The sequence below is a fragment of the Melozone crissalis genome, unplaced genomic scaffold, assembly GCF_028551555.1.
Source record: "Melozone crissalis strain CALT ecotype California unplaced genomic scaffold, PUWL_Pcris_2 ptg000016l_1, whole genome shotgun sequence".
Classification (NCBI taxonomy): Eukaryota; Metazoa; Chordata; class Aves; order Passeriformes; family Passerellidae; genus Melozone; species Melozone crissalis.
In genome coordinates, this window is record NW_026535794.1 from 17,692,309 (window position 1) to 17,712,576 (window position 20,268).

At 41.2% G+C, this 20,268-nt stretch overlaps 1 protein-coding gene across 1 annotated transcript in view; it reads right to left on the bottom strand.

The window, feature by feature from the left end:
* Window positions 1-20,268, bottom strand: part of GPR158 (G protein-coupled receptor 158) — a 190,858-nt gene that overhangs the window by 22,771 nt on the left and 147,819 nt on the right. Inside the window, exon 7 of the mRNA XM_054273612.1 lies at window positions 930-1,168. Coding sequence (XP_054129587.1) covers window positions 930-1,168 — 239 coding nt within the window. The remainder of the gene's footprint in view (window positions 1-929; window positions 1,169-20,268) is intronic.

Here is a 20,268-nt window from a genome sequence, read left to right on the forward strand (position 1 = left end):
AGCTGGCAGCAGTGTTTTGTCATACACTGAGTTTCTGTATGCCAGTCTGAGAGAAACCACCTCTGTCCATCTCATCTGTGCTCTCATGCAAAGGAGCCACCATTACCTCTCCCTAACCCTCAGTAGCAGAGCTCTGTCAGTGGGATGTCCATAGGAGAAGCAGGGAAAGGGCAGAAAAGTAGGAATTTATTTCAGATTTCAAACACTGAAGTATTTGAGACAGTGGGTGGCTAGCCTGGGCTGTACAAGCAACACTGGCTGGAGGTGGAAGCACTGCGTGGGAGAAAGCACATCACACTGCTCAGCTGAACCCTGGCACAGGGAACCCACTGCTTCTTACAGAGTTCGGGAAACAAAAACTAATCCTTTCTCTGCTTTATTTGACTTCTGCAGGGTGTCATTTTTAGCTTCTGCCTTTTCCATGCACACCTAACAAATGCATTAAGTTGGCACATTTGATGTTCATTTCCTATTCCCTGTACTTTGATACCAATTTCTGGAAGGTTATGAATGAGTGATGGTGGAAGCTCTTTCCCTCCTCACACAAGAACTCTGACCAATTCTGTGGTGCAAAATCAAAAAGCCTTCATTAAACTAGTTACAATTCCTCACTTCAGTAGCAGAAGAACCATTGAAGAGCCTTAATAGTAGAAGAATTACTTCTTCCTTCTGCCTTCAAAGATGAAATGTCTTGAGCACCCATCACTTTGTTACTACAATCCAAGTTACAAACCTTTGAAAGTCATAAAGTGTCAGCATATTTTGTTTTACTTCTTAGCCCATTTAAAAAACCTATATGCTATTTTACTGCTGTAGTTCTCACATATTAGGCAGTCTGACAAAGCTTTAAGATATTCTAAAAGAAGAAAAATTTAAAGGCAATCAAACTTCATTATAGAAATTAAAAATAAGCTAAAAAATCAACGTACCAACAGCCATCATGTAATCCCAGCGGTCTATGAGGCACATATTGAAGATCAGATGGTCAGATGTTTGCCCTTGACCAATGAGTGGAATGTTTCTCTCCAAATTTTGGGTTATTGCAGAAGTCCAGCCAATGAGAAACCAAAAGACTACCAGGAGAATAACAGACAGCATCCTCATCACTCTCCCACCTGTCATGTAGGGAATGCGCTGAGCTGTGCGGGACAGGAACACCTTCAACACCCTGGAAAATTCAGACAGGGCAGAATTGAGAAGAGCAGTAGCAGTGTCACAGGAATTAGACTTTCATTTTATTTCCCCACCAGATTATTTAAAAAACAAATCAACAGTCTTTCCTCTGACAGTATGTACAAGAATGAAATTTGGAACATTATTACTTTCATATTAATCATATTTAAATGGAACTGATTGCTGCCCAGAGAGTGTTACATAGCAATAATAGAAAATATTAGCTATGCCTATGTTAGAGACACACATTTACAGGCTGTCTTGTCAAGCTGTTTTGTGCATTCCCTCTCCCAGTGGAAGACTTCTGTCTTTGAAAAGATGAAAGGTCATTTCCATAAACCAGCAACCATGTATGTGAGATTTTATTCTGTTTTGATGCTGCCTGCTCATCTCCAATCCTGCTATTTCCAGAGAACAAATTAACACTTCTTAGATTTTTTTCCCACTGAGTTTGATGCTGCTGAGACAATAACCTACTCATCATAGAAATAACTATGTAAGGCACTTTGCTAATTAAATGGGGTTTGATTTGTTTAGAGGCAACAACATGTTTTTTGAGCTAGGAGAGAACCAACATAAGAAAAGCCACACCACACATCAAACACTTATACCACATAACAGCTATTGAAGACATAACACTTTAAAAATAATTGCACTTATTATCAGGATAAATTTACTCCCACAAGAACTGTTCAAGGAAATAGCACCTGCTTTTTCTGTCCATCACCACCTGCTAATGCAGAAAAAGTTCCTCCTAGGAGCATGAAAACAACCAAAATTTGAGGAAATCCCCTTGGGAAGAAGGAGCAGTTTGATTCTTCATGTAGCACAGAATATCTCTCTGTGCTGCCTGCACCATGGGATCTGCCAGAAGCATCTTCTGGGAGCATTGCAGAGTTCCTGCCTTGGCCCTGCTAAGCTGGCAAGGCTTAAGGAGGAAAGGCTATCATGGAAGGTTTTATGTACCCAGACCATTAGAAGCAGATGAGCTGAAGTTTAAAGGCTATTTTAGATACAGGGGTGAGGAGTCTTTCAAAGTGAAGAGTTCAACTGTTTCAGTGATTTTTGTCCTCAAAACCACAGCGGTTCCTGACTCCTGGGCATGAGCATGTCCAGTCTTGATATCCATGAAGAGACAAATTATCATTGAAGTTTCCGTATCGTGATTATTTTTTCCCTAAAGTTGATTTTTTACATGCCCCTGTCAGCTCTTAAGTTATTTCAGTGTACCAAGCATCAAACCACCTCCCAAGACATTCGACAGCCAGGCCTGCCTTTTCAGCAACACAAAATCACACTTCAGATTCACATTTATGCTTGTATTTGTCTGAGAGGAGGCAGAAGCAGTGTTGCCTCTCAAACAACTAATGGAGCAGTGTCTTAAAGGCAGAAGCACAAAAGGTTTTCCACATCCATAACAATGAATCAGCATTTGACTACAAACACAGCCTGCACAGTGTGCATTAGGTGAAGTCAGAGATCTGAATATGTTCAACATTATTCAGTTGTTTCCCTCCCAACGGTCCCTCCACAGGGAGTCACAGTTTTTGATCTTTCCATGTTTGATGGATGTTCTGCTCTCCCTTTGCAGATGCTAAGTGCCTTATGTTGGAGGCAGACTCCCAAAGACTTCATCCAGGAGAGACAGAAAACTCCACAGAGGCAAGCCAGGCTGCTTCCCCCTGCACTGCTCAGCCACAGCACCGCTGTTCCAGGGCAGCACTGGTGAACCCTCATTTTCTAAACACCAAATTCCTGATTTTTTCTAAAATCAGGAAGAAAAGGCTTCCCTTCTACCTGTTGTGAATGCTGGCCAATAGTTAGCTTCTCTGAAGGGAAGAAAAATTTATTATTTTCCTAATGAACTGGAAAATTTCACAGCTATAATCTGTCATTTGAGAAAAATCTCATCATACATTTTTATGAATGTTGAATTATTAGAGAAATCACACAAACCAGCTGAGAACTATTAGAAACTTTTTGCATTTTGGCTCCAAAGTACATTCTTGATGATTCTGCTGAAAGTCAACATGTGAGCCTATTTTGGGCATAATAAGGCAGAACCCATTAGATTTTTTTCGTTACTAGTTCATTAACTGCTGCCTGTGAGACAGCTTGCTAAGGGAGAGGTGTGGGCTGCTGCTACATTATTTACCTAAGCACAGTGAAACAAATATTTTGCAATATAGCAGTCAAACCTCATCCAATTTGGATCAAATCACATTTTTTTTTCCCTCCTCTTTTTCATAAAACTAAGCATCCCCCAACACAATAATTTCTACCTTGGACTCGTAGGCTTACATGCAGGCCAACCCTTACACTTCTTTTTTCAAACATTCTTTTTCTGAAAAGCTGTAAAGAAAGTTGCATTAGCTCAGTAATGTTGCAAATCTCCTTTTCAGAGGCTGTGGTATAAAAGCAGTCAAGCAGAACACAAGCTCCCAAGGTGCAATTCCCTCATTCTACTGCCACAATGCGAATCCAAAGCCTCACTGCTCACCACCTCAACACTGACTTACATGCTCTGTCTGCTCTCATCTTCTGTGTATTACTGAACCTGTATCAAGGCAGAGACAACTGCCCAGGAGTTCCTCTCCCAAGGGGAGAGTCTCTCTCTCCTCCTCATCTCACCAGACTGGAGGGTCATTATCTTGCCTGTACCTCTGACTCGTACAATCCAAGTTCACTGTAAAAAAGTTGAATTGCTGTAGCGTGAGACCAGAATGCCTCAGTAAACACTTGGGGTTTGATTACTGGTACCCTCTGTCAGAACACAGGGGAATTCTTTATTCAAATCCCTGCCCTGATTTCCAGGGAGATAATGGTCAAGCTCCCCTTTTCCACTCAGTTCAAAATCTCTATATTGGGTCAAACTAGCTACTGAACAAATAAAAGAGAATTCTTACAGGGAGGCAAGAAGTGGGGCTGGTGGGCTGCATTGCTGCTAGGAAATCAAATATGCCCTGGGTCATCCTTGGCACTGAAAGAAGCTGGCAAAAACCATACTATTATCCTCAGCATTACAATTCAGCAGGACAGAGGATGGAGTCCCAGTGCCAGGGAATGTTCTCAGATGCTACCTAATTTATGAATATAGATGTAGCAGATTGAAGTTCCTGAGCAAATTAATGTTTAATTATGAGTATCGAGTAAGGCAAACTGAATAGATGACTCCTCCTGTCCTATCTACAGCCAAAATTACTGGCAGTGCCAGTCAGTGCCCTGGTAGAAGGTCAGGGGTCTGTTTGAGACATATGGTCTCTGATCTAAAACAGAAAACCATGTCCCTCAGCATCTTCTAGCTATACTCCCACCTAAATCCTTTCAGCATATGCACTTTTCTGCACTATGTTGGATAATTGAACAATCACTTCCAGTGACATGTCATCAGCTCTGTTTACAGGCAGATCAGACAGAACACCGCAATGTGTTTTACCTGCCTTTCTGGAAGACACAGCTGCCTTTGAGCAAAGCTTTGACTCACAGGCAGCTGCAGCCAGGATTAAAGCTGAGATGCAATGGCCCTTCCCTTCACAGAGTAAACAGAGGGTGCAGTTCAGGCTGAATGAACTGCCTGGACCACAGCTCGTAACTCCCAACTCTGCTGCTGCACCAAGTCTGGGGAGAATTAAGCTACATGGTCTGAGGATTTTCTTTGGGGTGCCTGGCTCCATATAAATGGAGAAGGGGAAGGCTTTGTTGCAAGCACAGAGCCAAGGGAAGCCCAGCAGCTGGGAAGGGAAGTGATGCTGCAGGTGGATCTGAAGCAGAGGGACAGAGCTCAGGTTCACAGCACTGGCTGGGATCAGCAGCTTGGAAACACCAAGTGAAGCACGTGGCTGCTGCTGTAGTTATATCCTAAGATGCAATGTGTAACCTTAGAAAATAAGTAAAACCATATGAAATTTTCATGTCACATCAACAAAAAGATGGTCCCCAAACTACCACTGACTGCATAAACAGCAGGAACTACAGGTGAAGGATCCTGCTTTGACAGCAATGACCTGGCACAGTTTGTTTATTTTTTATTTCTAGCATCTGTCATTTTGTGACTCAACTGAGTCATTCTGTCAAACTGCTCTGTTCCAGACTGGTGATTTTTAGTATGATACAAAAGCTACATCAGAAGATAATGGGTCAAGCCCTTCAGAAGTATACAGCCCTCCTACAGTGCAGGGATTATGTCTTACCTACTTTCCTGGGCTAACAGTGAATATGCCACTAGTTACTTTGAGTTAATAAACTGATGTGATTCTACCAAAAGTGAAAAGGTACCAGTGGTACATGCATGGCATCATGTTGACACAAATGATTGCCTACTCTTCACACTTGACACACAGACACACACACATACACAAATACTCAATGCAGGTATAATTTCCACATCAGGAAAGATGACTGAATAAAAAATATCAACACGTAAGTCCCAAGACCTCAGAAATCATATTTAGATGGATTCATACCATGAGTTACTGGTTTTCACTGGAAAGAATAAAACCCAACTGAAATGAACAGCTTTCTAAACAACTTCCCAGCTGAAAGTGTCCAAATTAGTAATTGTCTGCTTCCTAAGTGATTTCTCAAGACCTCAGCATAGAACAAACTAGAAGTGCACCACTGAAGAGAATATTCTTATGGAACAATCTTTTGCTTTATTGATTCTGACCACACCGAACCTGAGCAAACCTGGACTGAGAGGCCATGTCAGCAGCACGACAGCAGCGGGGCAAGACCCACATCATATGCCTCATGTCCTGTCCAGTGAAAATATACAACAACTAGAAAATGAAGTTTGGGCAATTATGTGGATGTCTGGATACTTCTGAGAGCCCCCATCTTGTGTGTAGCGAGCAAACCTGGCCACATATCACTGAGAGCTATCAGCTTATCTTAATTCCTTCACACTACTCATGGAACATCTTACAGTACAAACAACAGCAAATCTCCCACATTTTTTATTTCAGAAAAGATTTTTTTAACAGCCAATACATGTCAAGAACACTGCTACGAAAGACAAAAAATGCTTGGAGGAATTGACTAACCCATCCAAATGCACTGGATTTTGCAATGGGTAACAGAGCACAAGTGTGCCTTTGTGGCCAAGAATGCCATGGGTGTCCCGGGGTGCATAAGAAGAGCTTGCCAGCAGGTTGAGGGGGGTGACCCTGCCCCTCTGCTCAGCCCATGTGAGGCCACATCTAGGGTGCCATGTCCAGTTCTGGGCTCCTCAGTACAGAAACACACAGAGCTCTGGGAGTGGGTCCAGCTGATGGTGGCAAAGATGACTGAGGGACTGGAGCATCTATTTTATGAGGAAAGGCTGAGGGAGCTGGGCCTGCTCAGCCTTCGGAGGAGGTGACTGGCAAGGGGCCTCATTGGGGTCTATCAGTATCTGAAGGGAAAGTGTCAGAGGATGGATCCAGACTCTCCTCAGTAGTGCCAACCAACAGGACAAGAGGCAATGAACAGAAACTGATGCACAAGAAGTTCCACCTGAATACAATAAGAAACCTTTCACTGTGCAGGTGATCACACTCCAGATCAGGTTGCCCAGGGAGGCTGTGGAGTCTCCCTCACCAGAGCTATCCAAGAACCACAGGATGCAACCCTGTGCAATGTGCTCTGGGATGACCCTGCTGGAGCAGGGAGATGAGCCAGATGCCCACTGTGGTCCCTTCCAGCCTGACCCACCCTTGATTCTGTGAAGGCTGCTCTGCACACTGAGGCCACCAATGCTACCATAGGCTTGCTCCACAGTCACAAGGTAAACTACAGGTGCCAATAGTCCTGGAAGTACAGGGAGGGAGATCGTGCTGCAGGATTGTTCCCTTTGTCCTGGAAGTGTACCTGATTTCAAATCCTTACCTGGGGGTCTGTGTTTAATAAACAGCAATATTACTATGTGAGGATATCTTAACGGTAAAGTAAAAATTCCCAATCAGATAATTTTGTGTATTGAGTAATGGGAGAAGCAGTGCTGTTTATGAAACATTTTCTGCAATGTTTCTGCTGCAGAAACATTTTCTGCAACAAATTGTATTTACTTTCAAAAATGTGATTCTGAAAGCAGAGTTTCCTTGACATCTTCCCTAGAGTTTTACAGTGATTTCCTATTGTGGGAAATGAATGCAATGCAAATTTATAATGTATAGCTAGAATAACAAGCTTTGAAAATGTATTTTACCTCGGTGCCTGGTAAAATCTACCTCTAGTAAGCAAAGAGACGTGTCATGACTTAATGCTAACTTACTCTGCACAGAAGTTTCCTAGATAATTTTAATGCTACACATATGAAGGTAATCCTACAGTGCTTGAATGAAAGCTCTCTTTCTGAATAAACACTGACATAATTTCCAGAAGTTTGAGCAGACTGAGGAAATTGGGAGGGAAATCACATGCAGTTCAAGGAAAGGCTCTGGGTATTGGGAGGCAGCAGGACAACAATAGATTTCCCACTGCAATGAGAAACATTCACTCACTCACTCACCCACTCCCACGTGAGCAGCACTGGACTAACATTTTCTTGCATATTTAATAACATGGAAAAGGTCTAAAAATATTACTTGCTTTGATGAAAATGTATTCATTTGAAGTAGCTTTTGTCTGCCAATCTGTAGGTAAGCCAATCTGTAGTGAGCAAACAATGTTATTCCTTTAAATGTAGCCAAGGATTCTGACATTTTCCATGCTAGGCATAGGTTTCATTTTCTCCTTTCACCTGCAAGTCTGAATTCCCACCTGGGAAAAGCTCAATTTCCTGGTGGATTATAGAACAAAAAGCTTTCTCTGCCTGCAGCCAGTTCCAAGAACTGCAGCTGGAGTCTTTTGACAGACCAGCTGAGCTTTGCTTTTCCCCAGTGCCTCCTTGCTCCCAGCTCACTGCCCTGCTGCCTGCATCTGTTCCAGCTGCCTCCCAGCTCCCACTGCAGGGGATATGGAAGCTTCTGCCTCTGTGTGCGTGTGTGTTGCTTTTTGAAGTGCCTTTGTTCATATCACCATATCTTCCAGGTAGGTCTCATCAGAAATGGGCACTCCTCAGCAGAATTTGCCCATCCTGAATGTGTGCTGATGGATGCATTAAGCACTAGGGAGCTGAGAGGTAAGAAGGCTCAACAAGGAGACTTTCCATGTCACGTAACTAGGTTTCAGTGATGCAGACCAAGTCTCCTTATTTATTAAATCCTCATCTGCTTTGTGCTAATTATCTCTTCTAATAAACCACTTACTGCACTAATACCCCCACGAATCCTGCTGAGATTAGCAGAACTACAGAGCGCCAGTGAAATGTCTGACACTCCGCTGTCAAACTCTGCTGAGGCAGAGCTGCTAGAGAGCACACCATAAACCAATAAATAAAAAGCCCATCAATCTGTCCCCAGACAACCAGCAGTGACATATCACAGAATGGTTAGGTTTGGAAGGGACCTTAGAGATTATCTCATTCCACCCTGGTGACATGGGCAGGGACACCTTCCACTAGACCAGGTTGCTCAAAGCCCCATCCAAGCTGGCCCTGAACACTTCAATGTCTCCTCTTTGTCATCTACCTGGGCTTAAGGTTGCATCACACAGAGCTCACGACCACAGAAGGGGAGGCCTAAAGTTCTGAAAATCCCAGGTCCTTGGGATAGGCACAAAGCCATCTCTTTCCAATTCTGCCATTGAATGGTTAACAGCCATTTCAATACCTTCCTCCTGACAGATATGTTTAAATAACCACATCCCTCACTCAAGGAAAAATGAGGTCAGCTCCTCAGACAATTTTCTCCGTAAGCAAACCAATCTTGTGGAAGTCTTTCCTTCATTCAAATTTGTAGTGATTTTGTGACAAAAACTTTACTTCAGAGATTCTCAAGACTCCTGCCACTAGTAGTTAGGTCTAAAAATTCAGCCTATATAAGGTCTGGCTAAGTTAATTATTTGCTTTTTTAAATTCATCAGATGATTAGTATCTTTTTTGCAAATTGAAAACCATTGAGTTCTTTACCCTTATCAAAGACTTCCAGAACAGGCAGTACAAAAGATCTCAAGGTCAATATTTATCAGGAAGCTTACACTGTGAAAACAGATGCAAGAACTGCCTCCTGGTAATCTTTTCCTACAACAGGTCAAGAACATTTTCAAGGCTTTCATTCTAAAATTTTCTTCACAGACTGTTGTGCAGCTGAATGTACAAAAGGCATCTCCCCTTGTGAACCTGGCTCACAATGTTTCATTTAACAAAGGCTGATGAGTAAAACCAGCTGGAATGAAAAATTCCCCTCCTAGTTAGTGCTGCTCTATCTAGCACTGTTCCTCTACTACTGAAAACATTCACAGACAATTTCAACAACCTTTCCAATTTTCAAAGGCATTTTCTAGCAACATCAGTAAGGTAGCTGGGCAAAACCTCATGCCAAAGCTTGTACTTTTATTCTTAACATAGTCATACTACAAACAGGGAAAGTCTTGAAATGGATAAAACCCAAATCCAAACCAAACTAAATTTGAGAGTGGCTATTTATATTGATGTAGACAAATCATGGTGCTAATAACACCAAGGATGGGGTTTGTTCCCCTCATGGGCCATTCACTTGGGAGCTGGACTTGATGATCATTGTGGGTCGCTTCCAGCTCAGAATGTTCTGTGATTTTCTTTCCCTTCTTCTCCAGAGGTTCACTGGCAAGCATTGTACTTCTGATCAGAGAATGATAAGCCTCACTTAAAAAAAGACGAAACCAAAATACCCCACTCCTTTTAATCTAAAGATGGTAAATATTCTGGTGCATTTGCATGATGTAAAAAGTTGCTGCTTTAATGTAGCAATTCACTGCAGCTGTACTGTGTTTTTCACCACTTCTATAAATGTATTACAATAATAATTTATTCAGGTACTATGTAAGAAGAATCTAAGGCTTTTCACTGGATAAAAAAGTAGTGAATAAAAATGTAGTGGACTTGACTGAATTATAATTCACTCTGCTAGCAGTCATTTATTGAGGACTGAACTATATATCCATAGCATATTTACAGATCACTAAACTTTGTTTTATGAGAATGGCACTAAACAGTAGTGGGCAGCTGAAGGAAAACAACCATAATTTCACAGATAAATTATTTGTTTTCCTGTTCACAGATAGATACCATGTTGTTTTACCCTTTGTATCCTACTTCACTAGTTGTTAATGTAACACTGTAACTCTTAGTTCAGGTGTGCTACATTGTGGATTTGAACAAGATAAAAAGCTTTCACTAAAAAGATCTTCTCCTTTACTTATTTTTAGTTCTAATTACATAGCAAATTTCTACACTAAAGCAGAATAAAATGAAATGTGCTTCTATGTGATCTCTTTTGTCTTATTAGCTGTTTTAACAAAATGAAAAACTACTTAATAGTGTTCCAATAATATCATACAACTATGCTACTGAATTTTCTAGAGTAGCATCTGAGACCTGCAGCTTGCAGGGCAGATGTGGCCCTTCCTTCCACCAAGGCTGACATCCCTGGGACCCCACTAACACACAGACCAGTGCAGGTGTTTGTGTGCTCCCCACATCCCCAGCAAGGAGAGCTTCCCAACCCTGCTCTGAAGGAACAAACACATTGATTTACAAGACCTAACCACAGAGTCTGGGTTTGGATTTGTCGTCACAGAAGCTTCAGTGACCTAGTGATTTTTTTCAAATATTCCACTTGAAGGAGATGAAAAGCAGGAAAATTGATTTCTCCTTGGAAGTCAAATTGTGTTTCCTTTATAAAGTTTCTCATGATGAGATTTTCTTGTGGTTCTTCAAAATCTGTGTGACAACATTATCTATATTTGTAAGACGTTAAAGATACAACTTTTTAAGAAACAATGGGGTCAGTAGACTTTTCTGATGGAAGTGCTGTTTCTCTGCCTATCTACAGACTGCTGAGCAAGCTCAGATCTGGGAGACAGCAGCAGGTAACAGCAGGAGCCCTGGAGCAGATGCAGGAATCTGGAAACAAAATTTCCAAGAAACAGAGAAGATTGTGGAGAATTTGATGTAAAATTCATGTAACTGGATCAAATCAAGACGACCTGGCAAGAGCATGGAACACAAATAAAGAATTAGGCACAAGCACTGCTATTTCTGGTCTGATGCATCTCATTGCTTTGAGGTTTTCCATTATACAAACAAATCACCTGATTGACTCATCAATCAGATTTTCTGAGTTTTCTCTTTGTCTTTCCAGAGGAGGATCCTGCAGGAGCAGCTGCACACAGTGCAAAGGTGTCACTGACTGTGGGTCCAGCTGCATTTCCAGAGGATGTTCAAGAGAAGTATTTTTCAAAATAAACTGGTTTAAGTATACTGCATTGAAAAAAAACCAGTAAAAAGCAGGAGAATAGGAACTCTATCTGTGAAGCACTGACTAAAGCACTACACACAAAATCTTTTCACACTAAACTGTCTCCTCACAGATTTACTTGCAAGCACTTACTTCCTTTTCTGCTGTGCAATGTGGTTCTTACACACTACTTTAAATGGCAATTCATTATTAAAGATGCAGGAAGCAAACATCAGCAGTCGAAGAGACAGGAGCCTGTCTTTATACACTGCAAAAAGCCACCATTTTTATGCCCTTATATCTTTTGGAGTGTATTTTTGTCCTTTCACTTCTGTCAGAGTGTTTCAGTGCTGGAAGTTACTGTGAACTGGCTAAATTGCTTCCATTTCGAATGACCAGAAGCATGTACATCTTTACATATGCAAATGAAGCCATCGAAATTTTCACTTTTAAACACATTATCCCCCTAATCTTATCACTTCATTGATAATCATAAATATGCATTTCTTTTGAACCATGAGGACAGAGGAGGATACACTGAAAGGTCCAGTCTTTGATGGGCTGTGCTCTCACTTAGATACATTGCCATGCCAGATAATTAAACAGATGAGATGTAGCAGAAAGAGCTTGTCTTGACTGTTTTACTTCCTTTAGGTGTGAGAAAGAGTAATAATCACACCCACTGGATACAATCCTTCCCTCAGATCCACAGTGCAGACTGCTGTACTTAGCAGAGCTCAGAAGAGGTGCTGGGTTGCCAACACCTTTATTATATGATGCTAAGCTGACAGGAGTTAATGAAATGTGGTTCAGAAAGACATGTAACTACATTATTTAGTTATAATATTTTTTGCTAGTTTTGTTCCCATTTTAATAAAACAAATGTTTGCCAATTTATAATGTGATTGAAAGGCAGCAGTGTTTTGTATCAACTCTACTGCAAAAGAAGCTCTTTATCAGCATTGTGTTCTCCTTCCACTTGTGGAATAAATATTAACTTTATCTCATGGTTGTGCTTGCAGGTATCATGGCTAAGGCCTTCATGGATATTTGAAAGGAAAGTTTATTTTTCAGCTTGCCTGCAGAAGATAAGATTCAAACCACTTTTATAACAGATAAAATCAGGAACATCTCCACCTGTCACAAGATACAGCAGTGTCAACACCAATACCAATAGAAATTGAAACTATAAACAATTTTAACTTCATTGAGTAAAATTTCCATGTTATGAAATATTGTTATTATTAAAATATTCCTCTGTAAATGTGCACCTGGAGTAGCTTACATGGGATGGAATGAAAATGCTGGCAAGGGAATTAAAGCTCATCAGGCATCTGGGGAGTTACTACATCTCTGGTTCACCAACTCACAGGATAGCCAAGGTTGGAAGAGGGAAATTGAGAAATTCTCTTGGGGATCAGGGACACAACCCTGACCCAAGCCAGATCAATGACAGCGGGTTCCTGAGGACCTTGTGCAGCTGGGCTGTGAGTTAACAGCCTGTGTCAAGCATCTCCTACACAGGGGAAAGCAAGAGGCCAGCTGCTGGCATGGAGGAGCAGTGACCCTCTGAGAATAGGAAGTCTAGCATGAAGTTAAATAGCAAACATTTCCACAGAAGCTTCATGTCTTTCACTGCAAGTTCCAGGCTCTCAGGAGATACCTGACATGAAGGAACAACATCATATAAAAATATGCCTCTAGTCTCTCAATATAGAGGTGCAGATATGGCTATTAGAGACTGCAGTACTACCACAGACCTCCCCTGCTTTGGTAGTCATCTTATTTTACATTCTCCACTCTCAAAAGGAACAACAACAAAGGTTCCAAGCCTTCACTACTGTGAAGACAGGAGTACACTCCAAACTCCTGTCTTTTCTTCTAAATACAGATGACACAGAGGACAAACAGACATTAGCTCATAACCAAGCTGAGAGTCACATGAATTCCCCGACAAATTGCCCAACTTGTTTCCTTCACAAAGAAATTTAGTAAAAAAAATCTACAGTAAAAGTAAGCAGACAAAAATAGGATTTTTTAGGTACTTTAGTGTGCCAAACACCTCTCCTGATGGAAGAACAAGTGCCTGTGTAAGATAGTGAACATCAGAATGTGCAAAACAGTTTTTCAGCTAAAGCAGAAAACAAATTCTGGTCAGAACAAAGTCAAAGCCAGAAGAAAGAGAAGGATGCACTTCTTCAGTTTATAATACCATAGTAACAAGACAAATAAATAGAAAATCCAGCAGTCAAAAAGCCCCAGTTGTATAAAACTGACACCTGATAAAATGCATCCCTATAGATTCCTGTACTTGGATTAGCTTCAGCTTGACTTGTGCAAGCAGCACAGTACACAGCAGTACAAAAGAAACCTGTTTTGGCATATAAAATAAAACATACAGTTATAAGAAATTTAAAGAAGAGTAGCCTGGAATCATTGTACAGTGTCAGCAATATCTGATTAAAATAAATTCTTTGATAAGCTTCCATGATCTATTGCCAGGTAAATGCTCGATCAACTATGTTTACTCTCAGCAATGTGTGGCAATCAGAAAAAATGCTAATTAGGTTTATCATGAGTACTTCTGAGGAAGCTACAGTTTCTTGGAAACTGGTTTCTGAATGTCTTTCTGAATTTAAATTTTGTGAAAATAATTGAAGTCACATGTCTTGATAATTACTTGCTGGGCAAGAGCAATCCCATGAAGCAGCACATTTTGGGGGCTGACTGGCTGGAAAGCAGCTTTGCAGAGGGTGACTTGGGCATCCTGGTGAACATCAAACTGACCATGAGCCAGCAGTGCAGCCTTGTGGCAAAGAAGCCACCAGCCTTCTGGACCATGCCAGGCAGAGCACGTTCAGCAGGCTGAGGGGGTGATCCTGTGCTTTACACCTTGGTGGGACCAGAGCTGGAGAGCTGTGCCCAGCTCCAGGCTCCCCTGTACCAGAGGGACATGGACATCATGGAGAAAGCCCTGTGGAGGGCCACAAAGGTGACTGAAGGGCTTGATCACCTTGCAAAGGGGAGAAGCTGAGGCTGGGACGGTTCAGCCTGGGGAAGGCTCAGGGAGAAACTCACCAATGTATATAAACACCTGAGGGGAGCGAGTAAAGATGATTGAGCCAGACACTTCTGAGTGGTGCCCCATGTCACATAAGAGACAATGGGCACAAACTGAAATCCTGGAAAATCCATGTAAACATAAGAAAAATCTTGGAGGAATTCAGAATCCAACTGTACACGTCTCAGAGCACTCTGGTCTGGCTGAGCCTGCTCTGAGCAGGCAAGCTGGGCTCTGTGATCTCCAGAAGTCCCTCCCAACCTCAGCTTTTCTGTGACTCTGTAAGCTTTGTACAGTTGATACACAGGTGTATAGATGGAAGAAACTATATTTTCTTGGTATGCTTTCTGTAACAAGCTTTTTAATCAGGCCTTAAATCTTAAAATTTAATATGCTTTAGAACTGTATTAGTACTAAAAACTCAGCAGTAGAAGCACTTTTGTATAACTTGTTCTGTGATCTTCTTCTGAGCTTTGACTGAATATTCCACAAAGCATCACAAATTATGTTCTCAGGGGCCCACTAAAGTACACATTTTCACTGTTATTTTCAAATTTATTACTATACAGTACTGTCACCCATTCTAATGAAGAGGGAAATGAAATTACTCAGACTCTTCTGCATGGTTATATACATCCCTGCAACATACAACTTCAATAAATAAATGAAACATTCTCTTTATTTGTCACTCTGCAATAAAATACTCAAGTTACAAAAGCCAACTGCAAGAAATACTAACTCTCATCTTCTGTGTTTTGCCTCACAGAGGAAGAAACAGCATCATCTGACATGCTGAATTCCACAAACTGTTGTTTTCTGTTTTCACCATGAAATAAGGAAAGAACTTAAAATTTAAATTGCAGTCAAAGGTTTAGTTGTCAAGAAAAACAAGAATAATGAGAGCTAATCTAAATGCCACAATTTTCAGGACAAAAGAGCAACAGTTGATTGCTATGAGATAGATAAAACACTCCTGTATTCTCACTGAAATCAAATGTAAAAGATGTAAAAAATACAGACACAGGCAATCTACCCACAGGCAATCTAGAGTAATGGGACCCTATTGCCAACAACATGGACTGAACAGAATGGGAGAAAAATGCAATAAGCTTGAAACCCCATAATATCTGCAAAGATAATAAGGGCAGAGTCCCATCTTCCTTTTGTGGTCACATACACATTAGAAGTGTTGATAGCCAAGCTGCTTTTTAATTTTTAAAATTAAAATTTGTTTTTATTGTTTAAAAATAAATATTGCAATTAGAGAGACATCAAATGGTGCTAAGAAATGCAGCGGCAATGACCTTGCTTCAGAACAAATAACCCAAGGAAGAAACAGGGGCAAAAGGGGGGGAATTAATAAGACTCCTTTTGAATTAATAGTCAGACATTGACTCCAATTCAGACTTGGTGACATCCATGCAATACAAGAAACAGATTTGGACTCTTGAATATAACAAACAGCTTAAATGTGGTGTTTCATGTAGCATGAAGATGAAAATAAAACAAATAAGCCTGGTCTAACTGAGCATGGAGACAAAAAGGAACAGAACACACACTTTGTTTTCACTGAAAATAGTCTTGATACATAATTTGGTTTCTGTATTCTATCTGATAAGCCTTGCAAATGACATTGATGCCCCTGACTCTTCATGCTAATGCTGCATGAGGACAGATCTGAGGCTGTCCAGGGCAGGGTGTGCTGCCAGCTCCTCACCCACCCAGGCGGCTGGGGCTGATCCAGGCTGCAAGGCTAAAGCTAAAGCTTCAGGGCTCCCTGCACTCTGAGGAGACAGCTACACAGCCTGTCTCGCTGGTTTTGATTTCCAATATCTTTCAGGGTACTCAATTTTGCTGTTCTTGTCAGTCTTGTGTTTATTCCAGAAACTGATGAGCCCACCCTTCTGGGATTTGGGATAAATAGTATTGTTTGGGTTTGCAGAATGACCTCTGTCAGTGACTTTACTACGTCACTGTCACTACGCTTCTAGTAAAAAGGTGCAGAAAACAACTACACAGTTCACTGACTTGATTTATAAATGTCACCTTTTTTCTTCCTAAAAAGCCTCACAGCTGAATTCTCAAGGGCTTTGGGCTGGGGTTTTTGTTTGGTTCTGCTCAGAAGGCCTGTGCATATGGCTGGACTGCAGATGACACAGCCAGGACATGCTGGCTGCCCTGAGACTCCGTTCAAGAAGCTGTTGGTCACCCGAGGGGATCTGCATCTTTAGGGAGCTGCTGCAGCTGGTGCTGTGCTCCTCCTGCCACACAACACTGACTGTGCCCACTGGGAAAGCAGACTTTGGCTCTGCATGACTTCTGAGCACTGCAGAAGGAAAACAAATGAAATGCAGACAACTCTCAGTTCTCCGTGGTCAATCTACCCTTCCCAGCTCAAGCAGCAGCTTTAGTGCTTCACAGTGCTGGAGTTACACCAGGCAAGCTGTGGCTGTGCAAGCAGGAGCACTGAGGCGTGGGCAGCAGGCACAGACAGCGGCAGCAAGCTCAGGAGCTGCTGCACTGACATTTCAAAGTGCAGGGCTTCCTTCATAGCAGTGGTATTTCAAACAAAGAAGGAGGGAACAAGAGAGGTTGTAATGTACCTATGAGAAAGGTCATTGTCATTTGAGGTGGAGAAACTGAGCAACAGACCTGGTTTGTGGCTGACATCCAATTGAAACAAACTCAGAAAGGAATTTCTGGGATCCCAGAATCAGCCCTTCAAACAGCCACTAGAATTTGTCCAGCAATTAAATTACCAAACAGAACTTGAGATCAGAAGACCTGTGGGGAAAAAAGGCATGTGAAGAAATCTACAATAAAAATGTACTGCACCTGATGGTGCTAGACAAGACATCTATATTCTTCAAACACCAGTGACAGTGTTTCAAGAAAAAGATGCCTTACCCAGAGCTATGCCTGTTTGAAGAAAGAACTGAGGAGTGACACAAGCCTGCCTGCTCTTACACTCTGCACAGGACTAAACCAGGAATGCTGCTGGCTCACAGGAGTGATGAATGAACCAACAAAGTATCATAAGATTAAGCTTAGGGTGATTTAGGGCTCACAAGTCAAAATAGCAGCTGAAAGATTGCCTAGTGCTCAAAGTAAATGCACAGCTAATGTAAAATAAGTGTAGTTTCAGAGTTAATTAGTGATCAAACATCCTGTTAGCTGGCAAGTTAAATATACATATAGATAAATAGAGAATTGGATATTACTCAGTTTATAGCTTTTGCCAACAAAAATATGTATGAATTAAGAGGACAATAGCATGCCTCATTCTTGGTCTTGCTCAGCTTTGGAGAGGCAAGGAACAAAGAACTGAGGAAAATCCTGGCAGAACACAGCACATTCATAAGAGTCCAAATGACCTGTAGATTTATGGTGATTTATGCTGCTTGCCACAGGGCAACAGCTTAAATGGAGAGAATCACTTGGTGCTCTGACAAACAAGCAAGGAAGTAGGTAGTTCTGGTTCTTCAGAAGGGAAATAACGACAGCTAAATATGCAACCTGGCCTCTGTAAGGCCAAATACAAATATGAATTTGAAAGAAATATTTGGGTGCCTTAAAAAGGGAAAACCTGGAGGACATGGACTAGGCCAATGCTAAGGCAACTGTGCAATACTGTCATCTTCAAGAGACATTATGGGTATGGCACAGAATTGCTGAATTAGCTAAAAGCACACGAGTATCAGGACTGGAAGCAACATTCCTATGTTAGTGAGATGCACACCTGAGCTATTTGTTAAGAGTTAGGTTTTTTCTTCAGTTTGGCCTCAAGTTGTGACAAAGGAGGTTTAGGTTGAATATTAGGAAAAATTTCTTCCTGGAAAGGATTGTCAGGCATAGGAACAGGCTGCCCAGGGAGGTGTTTGAGTCACCATCCCTGGAGGTATTTAGAACATGTGTAAGTGTTGCACGCAGGAACATAGTTTAGTGGTGATCCTGTCAGTGTTAAGTTTATGGTTGGTCTCAACGATCTTAAAGGTATTTTTCAACCTAAATGATTCTATGATGCTGTGTTTGGCACACTGCTGCAGTTTCTATGGCTTTTAGGTACCCACACAATGTTGAATCTTGTGGAAAAAAAATCAAGTAATAGCACTTGTTTGGGTAGACCTGCCCCATGCTTCTATGCATAGCACATACATTCTCCTTTGGGCAAGACAGTTTATCTTTGGCAAAACAAAATTTTCAGCCAGAAACATAAAAGCCATTTATTAGCACAGAAACCATTCAGGAAGAACTCCAGGGCAGTTATAATAGTTGTCCAAGATCCTGAGAATCTCTGATGAGACCTAAGAGTTGTGAGCAAAGATAAATAAATACCAAAATGCCACATGAGAGCAACAGCAAGCACAGAAACAAAGTTCAAAGACAAGTATAAATAATCAGTGGGCATGACCATCATGTTTGCCACCCAAATTAAAAAGAGCATGAAAACACACAGAATGGTCAGCATGGATTTTGTGCCTTGCTCACATCTGTGGTCCTGATGGTGCAGCTGTGCAGCACATGTGAGTGCAAATCTCAATAAAGAATGCAAAAAATAGTAGGAGTTTGTTGATTGGTCTTCCAGACCTGAGGCAACATCATAGGAAGCAAACAAACTGAGCATCAGCCAGTATTTCTGAGGATAGACACTGGCAAAATTTCATTACAAGAGACTGAGCGAGAGACAAAACTGGACATTACGTAGTATATGTTTTGCAAACTCCTCCATTTTCATACATTCATACATGGCAAACCAGTTAATGACTCTTTTTCCTGGGTACAACAGTGTCATGGTTTACCAAACAACAAAAAAAGGGCTTTTGCTCCTCACAGGCCAATGGCAGCTGACACTCACCAGAAGCCATCAATTGCTACTTGAACACAAGTTTGACAATCACGCCCTACAAGGATCCCAGAGCAACACACAGGACATTTTCTCAACTAGCAAAGCATCATTTGCAAAGTGAACAGAAACTCAGAACTGATATTTGGTCATTGCAGCCACATTCTCCAAAGAATCTGAAAAAGTACAGAGGAGCAAAGTCCAGAGCTGGATTATGTTAATCCGATTTAAAAGGAAAAAAAAAGTCTGTCCAGTCTAAGATAGAAGGCAGACTTATTGCTGAGGCAAGATCCTGCATAAAGCAATTAAGGCTTTTACTAAGGGATGGCTGGGGCAGTGTAATTCCAGCTCTTTTATCAGTTTGAAGCCACTCAGCACTATATAGAGTTTTGTTCAAAGCCAACAAGAGAGTAATTTCTGAGGTGCTAGAGAAATATCTCAGGAATATATGATGATCATTTACAAACTGAAGGAAACCATAGGGGAACTAGAAAATACATGATTTAAGAAAAATCATTTAATATATCAAGTTTTAAAACAGCTTCACAAAATAGTAGCATGAAAGAAGTTCTAAAAGCTTGTCACATGCAAAAACTAGAAAAGCAAGTCAAGGAGAAGAACAGAAGATCTGCAAAAATGTGCTAACAAATTTGATTGTAACATCTGGAACTAAACAGTTCTTAGATTTTTAGTCTTGTTTTAGTAAGACAATGGTACCATACATGCTTATACATGTCAACTTCCTTGTTACTAGCCCTGGTGAAATTGCCGAAAGACCTTCTGACATTCCTCTTTGTTTAGAGGCCATGAATTTATGTAGTTAGAGCTGAAGTATGATTTCAGACATGTAATGCCTATTTGCATTATTCACAAGTGAACAGTAGAAAATAATACCA